General features: G+C 32.7%; 1 protein-coding gene and 1 long non-coding RNA gene across 2 annotated transcripts in view; one reads left to right on the forward strand and one right to left on the reverse strand.

Moving 5' to 3' along the window:
- Positions 1 to 13,443, forward strand: part of LOC135199550 (uncharacterized) — a 355,175-nt gene that overhangs the window by 163,165 nt on the left and 178,567 nt on the right. The window lies entirely within an intron of this gene.
- On the reverse strand, positions 618 to 11,086 carry LOC135195724 (keratin-associated protein 5-1-like). The gene is made up of 12 exons (XM_064222148.1): positions 10,966 to 11,086; positions 10,434 to 10,565; positions 7,136 to 7,267; positions 6,674 to 6,805; positions 5,448 to 5,579; positions 5,038 to 5,169; positions 4,667 to 4,798; positions 4,286 to 4,417; positions 3,539 to 3,670; positions 3,119 to 3,256; positions 2,625 to 2,756; positions 618 to 757 (listed from the first exon to the last, which is right to left on the reverse strand). Exons 1-12 carry the CDS (start codon positions 11,078 to 11,080, stop codon positions 618 to 620), a joined length of 1,581 nt encoding a protein of 526 aa, XP_064078218.1. The 5' UTR covers positions 11,081 to 11,086.

The raw sequence follows: 13,443 nt of genomic DNA on the forward strand, positions 1-13,443 counted from the left end.
TTAATCATAGAATATAATCTAACTTAGAAACATAAACTATATAAAGCATGAAATCTATTTTGACGTTTCTTTATAACATAAATGGTATACTTATAGTAAAACTACATTTAATTTTCCTTTTGCAAATATAATAAACAGTGACAAAACTGAATATTGCCTTTATATATATTAAATATTTTTATTCAAGTAACCTATTTCCAGGAGCACAAACATATACAATGCCACTTTTCAAGACATTCCCGTTTTGAACCCTCAGTTTCATTACTTGGAAAACAACTGCTAACCTTGATGGCATTGACCCTTTCCTTTAATTTGTTACAAACCGGCTTCTCACTACACGTATCTGTAATACAAACTTTTCTATTACTTTATGTCAGTAAACTACATAAAGAATATTTGCAGCAGTTAATAGTGGATTTATTAATAATGAAAAATATCCAAAAATATTTGTAAATAACCTAATTTATATTCAGTTTTAATTATTTTAATTATTGAACATGTTTTTTTATAGCATAAATGACATATAGTAAAACAACATCTACTCTACTTTTAGCAAATAAAATGCACACTGACAAAACTGAATATTGCCATTGTATAAAAAATAAATTATTACATCACTAACCATTTCCAGGAGCACAACATATACATCCACTACCAAGACATCCGTTTTGAACCACAGTTTCATTACTTGGACAACTGCTACCTTGATGGCATTGACCTCCTTTATTTGTACAAACTGGCTTCTCACTACACGTATCTGTAATATAAACTTTTCTATTAATTTATGTCAGTAAACTGCATAAACAATATTTAGAGTTGTTTATACTTGATTCATCATTGATGAGAAATATCTATAAGCTTTTTAAAGAAACTCTTTTATATTCTGCTTTTAATAATTTTAATCATAGAATATAATCTAACTTAGAAACATAAACTATATAAAGCATGAAATCTATTTTGATGTTTTTGATAACATAAATGGTATACGTATAGGAACACTATGGTTAATTTTCCTTTTGCAAAGAAAATACATAGTAATAAAACTGATTATTGCTTTTATATAAAAAAATATTTTATCACTAACCATTTCTAGGAGCACAACATATACATTCATTGCCAAGACATCCGTTTTGAACCTCAGTTTCATTACTTAGACAACTGCTACCTTGATGGCATTGACCTCCTTTACTTGTACAAACCGGCTTCTCACTACACGTATCTGTAATACAAACTTTTCTATTAATTTATGTCAATAGACTACATAAAGAGTAGTTGGTGGTAGATAATAGTGGATTCATTAATAATGAAAAATATCCAAATAATTTTGTAAATAAACTCATTTATATTCAGGTTTTAATAATTTTAATTATTGAACATGTTTTTATAGCATAATTGGCATATAGTAAAACTACATCTACTTTAATTTTACCAATAAAATGCACACAGAAAACTGAATATTGCCATTGTCTAAAAAATAAATTATTACATCACTAACCATTTCCAGGAGCACAACATATACATTCACTGCCAAGACATCCGTTTTGAACCTCAGTTTCATTACTTGGACAACTGCTACCTTGATGGCATTGACCTCCTTTATTTGTACAAACCGGCTTCTCAGTACACGTATCTGTAATACAAACTTTTCTATTAATTTATGTCAGTAAACTGCATAAACAATATTTGGAGTCGTTTATACTGGATTCATCAATGATGAGAAATATCTATAAGCTTTTTAAAGAAACTTATATATTCTGTTTTTAATAATTTTAATTATTAAAAGCAGAATATATTTTGCTTTTAATAATTAAAATTATTAAAAGCAGTATTATTCTGCTTTTAATAATTAAAGATTTTTAAGCTTTTTAAAGAAACTCTTATATATTCTGCTTTTAATCATTTTAATTATAGAGTATAATCTAACTTAGAAGCATAAACTATATAAAGCTCAGTGGTCTGGTAAAACTAATTTAATAATATTAATTTCCATATTGTAAAAACTTTTTTACTGCACTACTTATAAGCATAACTTTGTATTTTACTAAACTAAAACATGGGCCTTCAACAGATTTTAATACAAGCATGAAATTTTCAGCTTAGAAAAAAAGTTCTCAAGATTACCAAAAAATGGTCAAACATCTTTATAAGTATTTCATGTTTCTCTGAGTAACTTGAATGTTTATATATATATATATATATATATATATATATATATATATATATATATATATATATATATATATATATATATATATATATATATATTATATATATATATATATATATGTATATATACGTATATGTATATATATGATGTATATATATATATATATATATATATATATATATATATATATATATATATATATATGTATATTATATATATATATATATATATATATATATATATATATGTATATATATATATATATATATTATATATATAATGTATTATATATATATATATATATATATATATATATATTATATATATATATATATATATATATATATATATGTATATATATATATATAGAGAGAGAGAGAGAGAGAGAGAGAGAGAGAGAGAGAGCTGTACCTGCTATATAGGATTCACAGTTTTTAAAACTTCCAGTTCAACCAACCTGGCTTAGGAGCACAGCATATGCAATCTGGACCATCACATGCCCCGTTAATCGTTATTTCTGTATAATAATCACATTGGCTCTTGCTACAGTATCCCCCTTTTTGAGAACAGATACCTGAATCATGGCATCCTGTAATCAGAATTTTATTCTAAAAATATAACAAAATTAAGAGAAACCTATCAGTCCAATGTAGAAGTGATTTGAATTATTTAGAGGCTCACTACAAAAAAAATTACTTTTATACCATCAATATTCTTTATTTTAGACATTTTAATGCGTGAAAACAGAAACAAACTTTGAACATATTCTGTACAGTAAAAAAATCTGAATTTTTGTCAGTTAGCTACTTGGCTAACGCAGTAGTTTTCTACCCAGTTATATACTTTATATAAAACAGTACGGATATTACAACTGTTAAATAATAAAACTATACAATTAAATTACCTAGAGAATCAGTCATACATACATACAAACAACAGAGCAAAACTTACCATCGTCAAGATCGGGAGCACAACACACGCAGTGTTTACCAGAGCACCCTTCTGCAACAACTCTTTCATTTCCCCTACAATGACGGCTTCTTCTACATTTACCTTGTGCTTGTGTGCACAGGTCCAGCGCCACACACACTAAGAAAATTCAAATAGTTTTTTTTTATATTGTAAGATAGAATATTTAACAGCAAAAGGTATCATTTTAATTAGTACAATAATTCTACTCTGAGGCATTAACCTCCAAAAGATGTTAATTAATAAAGGTACAAAATTTTCAGTACAAACAATAAGTATTTGCTAAACATTACCAAGGAAAGATTAAACATCCTTTTGTATAATTCCTCTTACAGGAGTCTTAAAATATGTGTTTGTGTGTGTGTGTAATCTCATTTTTAAAATATGACCATGTAAACAAACCTGGTTTAGGAGTACAGCATCTACAGTTAGGACCGTTACATCCTCCTTCACTATCTTCTTCTGAATGATGATCACATTGACTCTTGCTACAGTATCCTCCTTTCAGGGAACAGATACCGGAGTCTTGGCATTCTGAAAATTTCAGAATTATAATTGAAAAATAAAACAAAATTAGGATAAAAGTTGTATGTCACTAATGTTCTCACTTGTGGTAGTTAACACTTTTCTGTCAAATATAAATATGAATGAAATTAGTTGTAGGTTTATTTTAAAATGCATTTTGACTAGGCAGTTTCATTTTTTAACATTTATTTGATGAAAACGTAAACATCTTAAACTCTAAGGATGTTCTTTTCTGCAAAACAATTTTTGTCAGTTAGGTAAATGACTAGTTCAGAGATTTTGTATCTTGTGAAATGTTTTGTAATATTCCAAAATCATTAATACTATTATGAAATGAATACACCTTAATAATAATAATAATAATAATAATAATAATAATAATAATAATAATAATAATAATAATAATAATAATAATAATAATAAAAATAAATAATATAAAATAATAAAAATAATAATAAATAATAATAATAAATAATAAATAATAATATATAATAAATAATATATAATATATAATAAATAATGATAATGAATAATGATAATGATAATGATAATGATAATAATGATAATAATGATAATAATAATAATACGTAGTTATAGTATTTAAAAATAAAACAGTATACTAACCATCTCCAGGAGCACAACACATGCAATCTTTCCCAGAACATCCATGTTCAATAACTCTCTCATTTCCCCCACATTGACCGCTACTGATGCATTTACCTCCTGCATCTTTACATGGGTGCAACTTCTCACACTCTGTTTGGGAAATGTAAAATCAATTTCTTTCCATAAGGCATGAAAAAACATTAGACTTTATAAAATGTCAATTAACAGAGGCATCAAGTTTTCAGCATAGAAAATAAGTCATAACTATTACCAAAAGATTATTGTACTTCCTTTTTCAGTAGTCATAAAGTGAGGGGATATATATTTCTGAGAGAGAGAGAGAGAGAGAGAGAGAGAGAGAGAGAGAGAGAGAGAGAGAGAGAGAGAGAGAGAACAAACCTGGCTTTGGAACGCAGCATCTACAGTTAGGACCACTACAACCTCGTTCCATTTCTTCTTCAGTATCATAATTACAGTGGCTCTTGCTGCAGTATCCTCCTTTATACGAGCACACACCCGAGTCTTTGCATTCTGAAAAATTCAGTTATAATTGAAAAATACAACAAAATTGAGATTGAAATTGCCAGATCAATAATTATTCCACTTGAGTTAGTTAACACTTTCAATCAAATTTAGAATTTATTTAAATTATGTAGAGGTTTATTATAAATATGACTATTAAGCTATTATTTTCACTTTGGATATTTGTATGATGACAGCATAAAACAACAGTGAGGATATATACTAAGACTTTGACCACTTAAACAAACCTTTCAGAGGTGCACAGCATTTACAACCTAGACCATCACAGCCATTAATAATCTCTATTTCTGTCGAAGGATTGCACTGACCCCTGTTGCAATATCCTTCATTCTGGAGGCATATATTCTTGTTGGTGCATTCTGTACAATTTGAGTGTAAAAATGCATTTTCATTAGAATGTTACTGTATAATTAAAACCTAATGGTTTTATGATTTAGTGACTGTGGTTCAAATTATTTTATGAAATCTGCTTTACGTGCATAAAAAATAAGCCATGACCATTAACAAGAAATTATTTAATTTCCTTTTTCTTTCAGCAGTCTCAAAGAAGGGTTATATACATATTTCACAAAAAGAGAGAGAGAAGGGGGGAGGGGCATTTCCACAATATAATGAAAATTTTTCTAGATAAACAAACCTTTCTTTGGAATGCAGCATCTACAGTTATGACCATTACAGCCTCCGTCAATTTTTTCTTCTGAATCATAATTACACTGGCTCTTGGTACAGTATCCTCCATTTTGGGAACACATTCCCGAGTCTTGGCATCCTGAAAAATTGAGAATTATTACTGAAAAATAAAACAAACTTGAGACTGAAATTCCCATATCATTAATTAAGTATTTAGCTTGCTCTTAGTTAACACTTTCAGTCAAATACACAATTTATTTAAATTATGTATAGGTTTATTAAAAAGGTGACTATTGAGCTATCATTTTTATTTTAGATATTTATATCATGACAACATAAAAATATTGAACCATAATATTATTAAACTGTACCGTTATATCAAAGGTCAAAACAAATTTTAAATCTACTGAAGTATTACAGAAATTGTCCACAAATGTACATAAAATAGAGTGAGAATATATACTAAGATTACTGTATTCTGTTTTCAAACTTTGACCACTTAACCCTCTCGTGATCTGATGAAGCTTAGCGCGTCAATAAATTTTGTTTCCGTAAGTGCACACATGACGCGCCGGGCGTGTCATATGTAAGTTATTTTTGGGAAAAGTTCACTATAAAAAACGTGCCAATCATAGAAAATGTAGTTGATGCTATTAGGTCGCCATGATGATGAATCTAAAAGAAAACGCATACCTGACACCGCTAGCTTACTTAGCTACGATACAAAACGTGAACATAAGTAGGTTGGACAATCTGAAAATTGCACTCCTTAAAAAAATCAGCAAGACTTGGAAATGTGTTCCCAAAATGGAGGATGCTATACCAAGAGGCAGCTCATTAGCAATCACATTTATAGATAAATTATTGCTTCCACGTGAAAGATCAAACATTTCTACACAATTTAGGTATAAAACAAACTCTCCAAATCAAATGATTGTATATTTCATGATTATTCCCAAAATATATCAACGATTTTTCTTAAAAATCTCAAGTTCACACATCGTTTTTAATTTTTTTAAGCCTCGTAAAGATGTTCCAATTGCTTTAGAAAATAATTCAAATCATTTGCCGACATAATAACACTAACCAGATGCGTATATCATTTATAGTTCGGAAGAACTGAATTTTACCCCAAAAAAACTTTCCATGCGTATGTACTTTTCAGCCCGGAGGAAAAGACTTGTAATTTACACCCTTATATTTTTGGCCTGTGCGCAAAAGCGTTAAACAAACCTTTCAAAGGTGCACAGCATTTACATCCTAGACCATCACAGCCATTAATAATCTCTATTTCTGTAGAAGGACTGCACTGACCCCTGCTGCAATATCCTTCATTCTGGAGGCATATATTCTTGGTGGTGCATTCTGTACAATTTGAAAGTGGAAAAATGCATTTTCATTGGAATGTTACCATATAATTAAAACACCCTATGGTCTAATGATTTAATAACTGAAGTTCAAATTATTTCATGATTCACTAAAATATAAAAATATTTACACAACAATGTTATCTGCCAAAGATAATATACCTGCTTTTCAAGTTTAGAATATGTCATAACCATAACCAAAAGATAATTTTCTTTTACTTTCAGTAGAGTTAAAGGAAAGGTATATACATATTTCAGAGAGAGAGAGAGAGAGAGAGAAGACGGGGGGTTTCCCCATTATAACGAAAATGTTGCCAGATAAACAAACCTTTCTTTGGAACGCAGCATCTACAGTTACGACCATTACAGCCTCTGTCAATTTCTTCTTCTGAATCATAATTACACTGGCTCTTGGTACAGTATCCTCCATTTTGGGAACACATTCCCGAGTCTTGGCATCCTGAAAAATTGAGAAGAATAATTGAAAAACAAAATAAAATTGAGACTGAAATTGCCATATCACTAAATGCGTATGTCACTTCTCTTTGTTAACACTTTCAGTCAAATACAGAATTTATTTAAATTATGTAGACGTATATTAAAAATGTTGCTATTACACTATTTTCATTTTAGGTACAGTGGTACCTCGACATACGACATTAATCCGTTCCGAGGCGGCCTTCGTATCATGAGCTTTTCGTATCTTGGACCGCATTTTACATATAAAATGGCTAATCCGTTCCAAGCCCTCCAAAAACACCCCAGTAAATTTCATAATTAAGCTAAATTTACCTATAAGCAATGAAATACTACAACAATTTGGACCATTCAATACCCAACTTAATACGTACTGCTAATATACCTGTAAATAAAGTGTATTAGTGTACATGGTATACAAAAAATACAGTACGTACAAACGTACGTATGTAGTAAAATGTGGAAGCTTACCTTTCGAGTGAGGCTATCTCCGAAAGTGGCGACAGAGGAGGAGGACAAACGGCAGATACGTACGTACACTTAACTTTACGAAACACATAAAAAAATGTAAGGAAAACAAACAAAAACTAAACTTTATAAAACACATTAACAAAACTGTAACACTTAACTTTACAAAAAACTAAAATTAAATTTTTATTTTGCCTTTTTTTTTATTTTTTACATTTTTTATTACTTTTTATACTTTTTTTTTTTTTTTTTACCACTTGGTTCTTCCTTTTTGCTTACTACTCCTACTAAAGGCCTCTTTAATAAATAACTATCCAAGGAAGATCACTTCTGCTTACTTTTGACAATGTTCCTGAAACGACTCAGGCATACGTCATCGAACTGTGCAAGCATATGACCTGTGTAAGCCTTTTCGGGGTGTCTCTTTTCTACGAATGATTGCACCTTATGAAAAGCAAATAGAGCATCCTTAATTTCTGCCGTTGTCATAGGGTCGTCCTCCTCCTCCTCGCCACTGCTAGAGAACTCCTCTTGAACGACGTTATGTTGCATGGAACTCCAACTCCTTCAGGTCATCCGTCATAAGCTCCTCTTGGTGCTCCTCGAGAAGGTCATTGATGTCATCCTCGTCGACGACCAGCCCCATGGACTTGCTGAGTGCAATGATCTCGTCAAGATCTGGTTGCGAAACAGTTTCAGGATCGTCAACTGTTTCTGAGTCTGCAGCACCAGCTAAGCCCACGTCGAATCCCTCAAAGTCTCGGGCGGATACGGCATCAGGCCAGAGTTTCCTCCACGAGGAATTCAAGGTTCGCCTTGAAACCTCTTGCCAAGCTTGGTCGATGAGTCAGATGCATATTACGATATCGAAATGCTCCTTATAAAATTCATGCAAGGTGAGGTTTGTGGTATCGGTGATGTCGAAACATCTCTTGAAAAGATGTTTCGTATACAGCTTCTTGAATTTCGATATCACTTGCTGGTCCATGGGCTGGAGGAGAGGGGTGGTGTTAGGCAAAAGATAAAGAACCTTGATGAAGAAATACTCCGCTAGGATATCTTCCTCGAGGCCAGGAGGGTGAGCAGGGGCATTATCCAACACCAGCAGGCTTTTCAGAGGGAGGCGCTTCTCTTCCAAGAATTTCTTCACTTTCGGGCCGAAACACAGATTTACCCACTCCGTGAACAAAAGTCTTGTTACCCAGGCTTTTGCATTAGCCCTCCACATCACTGGAAGCTTCTCCTTAAGCATTTTGTGGGCCTTGAAGGCTCGAGGAGTCTCGGAATGATAGACAAGTAGGGGCTTCACCTTGCAATCCCCACTGGCGTTAGAACAAAGTGCAAGCATAAGCCTGTCTTTCATAGGCTTATGCCCGGGGAGCTTCTTCTCTTCCTCCGTGATGTAGATCCGACGAGGCATTTTTTCCCAAAAAGGCCAGTCTCATCACAGTTGAAGACTTGCTGAGAACTGTAGCCTTCCTTGATCATCATCTTGTTGAACGTCTTTTTAAAGGCTTCGGCCGCTTTCGTGTTTGAGCTGGCCGCCTCCCCATGCCGCACCACCGAATGGATGCCAGTCCATTTACGGAATTTCTCGAACCACCCATGCGAAGCCTTGAAGTCTGGGGTTGGCGTTGATGTCCCTTCTCCTCCATCGTCTTTGGCCTGGGCAATCAAATCGCCGAAAATAGCGATGGCCTTATGGCAGATTGCCGTCTCCGTTATCGTATCGGCAGCGATTTCTTTGTCTTTTATCCAGACAAGAAGAAGCCTTTCCATTTCATCGTGCATGTGGGTCCTCTTGCTGGACAAAATAGTGACGCCCTTGGAAGGTGTAGCTGCTTTGATGGCTTCCTTCTGCTTAAGGATGGTGCCTATTGTCGACGGATTTCAGCCGTATTCCTTGGCGATCACACTTAATCGCATACCAGCTTCATACTTCTTGATAATCTCCATCTTCGTCTCCAAAGAGAGCATCCTCTTCTTTCCGTGAATTTCAAGTTTCTTGGGACCCATGATTACGTATATACTGTACGTAATTATGTTATGTAGTACGTATACGTATGTAGTAAAGTTCTCACACAACACGATAAAGTATACTACAACGAAATCACTAATGAATTTACGTTAATAGACAAAGTCGTTAGAACGAACGAATACCGTGTGCGTACGATACAGATGATGCCGTGCAGTGGCCGAAGAACCACGCTGCTACGTAGATGCATGATGGGAGGGATGATGACCAAAAAGGAGAGAAGGATCTCATGGCCGTGACTAGCATCAGGAACCAATGGGAGAGTGGGAGGATGGTGGTGAGTCTACTCAGTTGGCGGGGCGCGAATTTCAAAATTGTTATCGGTGGTCCGGGCGAATCTCGGACTTTACAGCTACAACTTTTCGTATATTGAGCAATTTTCGTATGTAGAGCCGTTAAATTTTTCGTATTTGCTTTCGTATCCCAAGTTTTTCGTAAGTTGAGCCTCAAGTATCTCGAGGTACCACTGTATTTATATGATGACAACATGAAACTACTGAACATCAATATTATTAAATTGTACTACTATATCAAGTGTCAAAACTAATTTTAAATCTACTAATGTAGTACAGAAATTGTACACAAATGTCTATGAAATTGAGTGAGAATATATACTAAGATTACTGTATTCTGTTTTCAAACTAACCTTTCAAAGGTGCACAGCATTTACATCCTAGACCATCACAGCCATAAATAATCTCTGTTTCTGTAGAAGGATTGCATTGACCCCTACTGCAATATCCTTCATTCTGGAGGCATATATTCATGGTGGTGCATTCTGTACAATTTGAAAGTGGAAAAATGCATTTTTATTGGAATGTTACCATATAATTAAAACACCCCATGGTCTTGTGGTTTAATGACTGAAGTTCAAATTATTTCATGATATACTAAAATATAAAAATATTTGCACACCAATGTAATCTGTCAAAGAGAATATACCTGCTTTTCAAGTTTAGAATATAAGTTATAAACATTACCAAAAGATTATTTTATTTCCTTTTGCTTTCAGTAGAGTTAAAAGAAAGTTATATACATATTGAGATGAGAGAGCGGAGAGAGAAGGGAGAGAGGAAGAGAGAAAGAGGGAGAGGAAGAGAGAGGAGCGAGAGAGAGAGAGAGAGAGAGAGAGAGAGAGGTTTCCCCACTATAATGAAAATTTTTCCAGATAAACAAACCTTTCTTTGGAACGCAGCATCTACAGTTACGACCATTACAGGCTCTGTCTAATTCTTCTTCTGAATCATAATTACACTGGCTCATGGTACAGTATCCTCCATTTTGCGAACACATTCCCGAGTCTTGGCATCCTATAAAATTTGAAAAAATACTGAAAATATTTGAAAAATTAAATAAAATTTGGAGAAAATTAATCTTATCACGATTGTACCCACTTTTGGTAGCTAACACTTACAGTCAAATATGAAAGTGATTTAAATTATTTGGAGGTATAATAAACAAAACTCATTGTTTCTGTAGAAAACCAAGTTTATGTCAACTGAATAAGCGACAATAGTCTTTTACATTTCATATGCCCACTCAACAGTGTAGGTTTTAGGTAGATGTAGCAAAACACTTAGTTACTCCTTATAAAAATTATAATCATGCCGGTTTATGTCTGCTGATGACATATGGCATGAAAGGCTAGCATAGATACAGTATAGACATATTTTTGTTTTTACTCTTAGAGATTGCAATGGTAATTAAATAGAACGAATGAATAAGGGTTAAAATAGTATAGTAATTTATACTGAAATGGAATGAAGGAGTTTTTAAAAGAAGGCCATTAAAATAAAATATTTGGCATATCAAACGTACAGGCATAGCTTCATTAATAATGAAAAATATCCAAAAATCTTTGTCAATAAACTCATTTATATTAATTATTGAACATGTTTTTTTTATAGTATAAATGACATATAGTAAAACAACATGTACTCTACTTTTAGCAAATAAAATGCACACTGAGAAAACTGAATATTGCCATTGTATAAACAATAAATTATTACATCACTAACCATTTCCAGGAGCACAACATATACATTCACTGCCTAGACATCCGTTTTGAACCTCAGTTTCATTACTTGGACAACTGCTACCTTGATGGCATTGACCTCCTTTATTTGTACAAACCGGCTTCTCACTACACGTATCTGTAATACAAACTTTTCTATTATTTATGTCAATAAACTACATAAAGAATATTTGGGGTAGTTAATAGTGGATTCATTAATAATGAAAAATATCCAAAACTTTTTGTAAATAGACTCATTTATATTCAGGTTTTAATCATTTTAATTATTGAATATGTTTTTTTATAGTTAGGAGAGTGGTGGATAACTGCTCCTATCCCTAATTTTATTTAATATTTCAAATATTTTCCAAAAATTATCAAATTTTATAGGATATCATGACTCTGGTATCTGTTCCTAAAAGGAAGGATACTGTACCATGAGCCAGTGTAATTATGACTCTAAAGAAGAAATAGACGAAGGCTGTAATGGTCGTAACTGTAGATGCTGCATTCCAAAGAAAGGTTTATCTGGAAAAATTTTCATTATAGTGGGGAAACCTCCCACCCCCCATTTCTCTCTCTCTCTCTCTCTCTCTCTCTCTCTCTCTCTCTCTCTCTCTCTCTCTCTCTCTTTGAAATATTGATGTACCCTTTCTTTAAGACTGTTGAGAGAAAAAGGAAATAAAGTAATTTTTTGGTAATGGTCATGGCTTATTTTTTATGCACATAAAGCAATTTTCATAAAATAATTTGAACCATAGTCACTAAATCATAAAATCATCGGGTGTTTTAATTATACCATACACACAAAGAAAACTTCGTAATGCGAAGGCGAAAGCAAACAACAAAGGCGGGCAGAGAGGCAAACATAAGTCTTGCTCCGTCGGCGGCCGAAAGCAAACTGAATGTTTACATCCCAGTCGGGCGGGACTCCCGACTATCAGACAAGCAGTTAACTACTAAACCACCTTGCTCGAAAGCTTACGACCGGTTCCAGCTGTGCTGAAGTTCCATATGTTAAAGGACCGAGGGTTTGTATTACGTGTCAAACAATCTACTTTTCTTTTAGCAAATAAAACGCACACGGAGAAAATTTAATATTGTCATTGTATAAAAAATAAATTATTACATCACTAACCATTTCCAGGAGCACAACATATACATTCACTGCCTAGACATCCGTTTTGAACCTCAGTTTCATTACTTGGACAACTGCTACCTTGGTGGCATTGACCTCCTTTATTTGTACAAACCGGCTTTTCACTACACGTATCTGTAATACAAACTTTTGTATTAATTCATGTCAGTAAACTGCATAAACAATATTTGGAGTCGTTTACACTAGATTAATCAATGATGAGAAATATACAAAAGCTTTTTAAGGAAACTCATATATCTGCTTTTAATAATTTTAATTATACAATATAATCTTACATAAAATATAAATTATATGAAGCGAGAAATCTATTTTGATTTTTTCGATAACATAAATGGTATATGTATAGGAAAACTACATTTAACTTTCCTTTTGCAAATAATATAAACAGTGACAAAACTGAATGTTGCCATTGTATAAAAAATAAATTATTACATCACTAACCATTTCCAGGAGCACAACATATACATTCACTTTCGAGACATC

The sequence above is a fragment of the Macrobrachium nipponense genome, chromosome 23 (assembly GCF_015104395.2).
Source record: "Macrobrachium nipponense isolate FS-2020 chromosome 23, ASM1510439v2, whole genome shotgun sequence".
NCBI lineage: Eukaryota > Metazoa > Arthropoda > Malacostraca > Decapoda > Palaemonidae > Macrobrachium > Macrobrachium nipponense.

Excerpts from the sequence above, each read along its gene's own strand:
- LOC135195724 (XM_064222148.1), bottom strand. The coding sequence starts at position 11,080 with ATGTGTTCGCAAAATGGAGGATACTGTACCATGAGCCAGTGTAATTAT. Across the intron at positions 7,268-10,433 it reads ATGCTGTGCACCTTTGAAAG|GATGCCAAGACTCGGGAATG; the intron begins GTTAGTTTGAAA and ends TCAATTTTTCAG. Across the intron at positions 5,170-5,447 it reads ATGCTGCATTCCAAAGAAAG|AATGCACCAACAAGAATATA; the intron begins GTTTGTTTATCT and ends CAAATTGTACAG.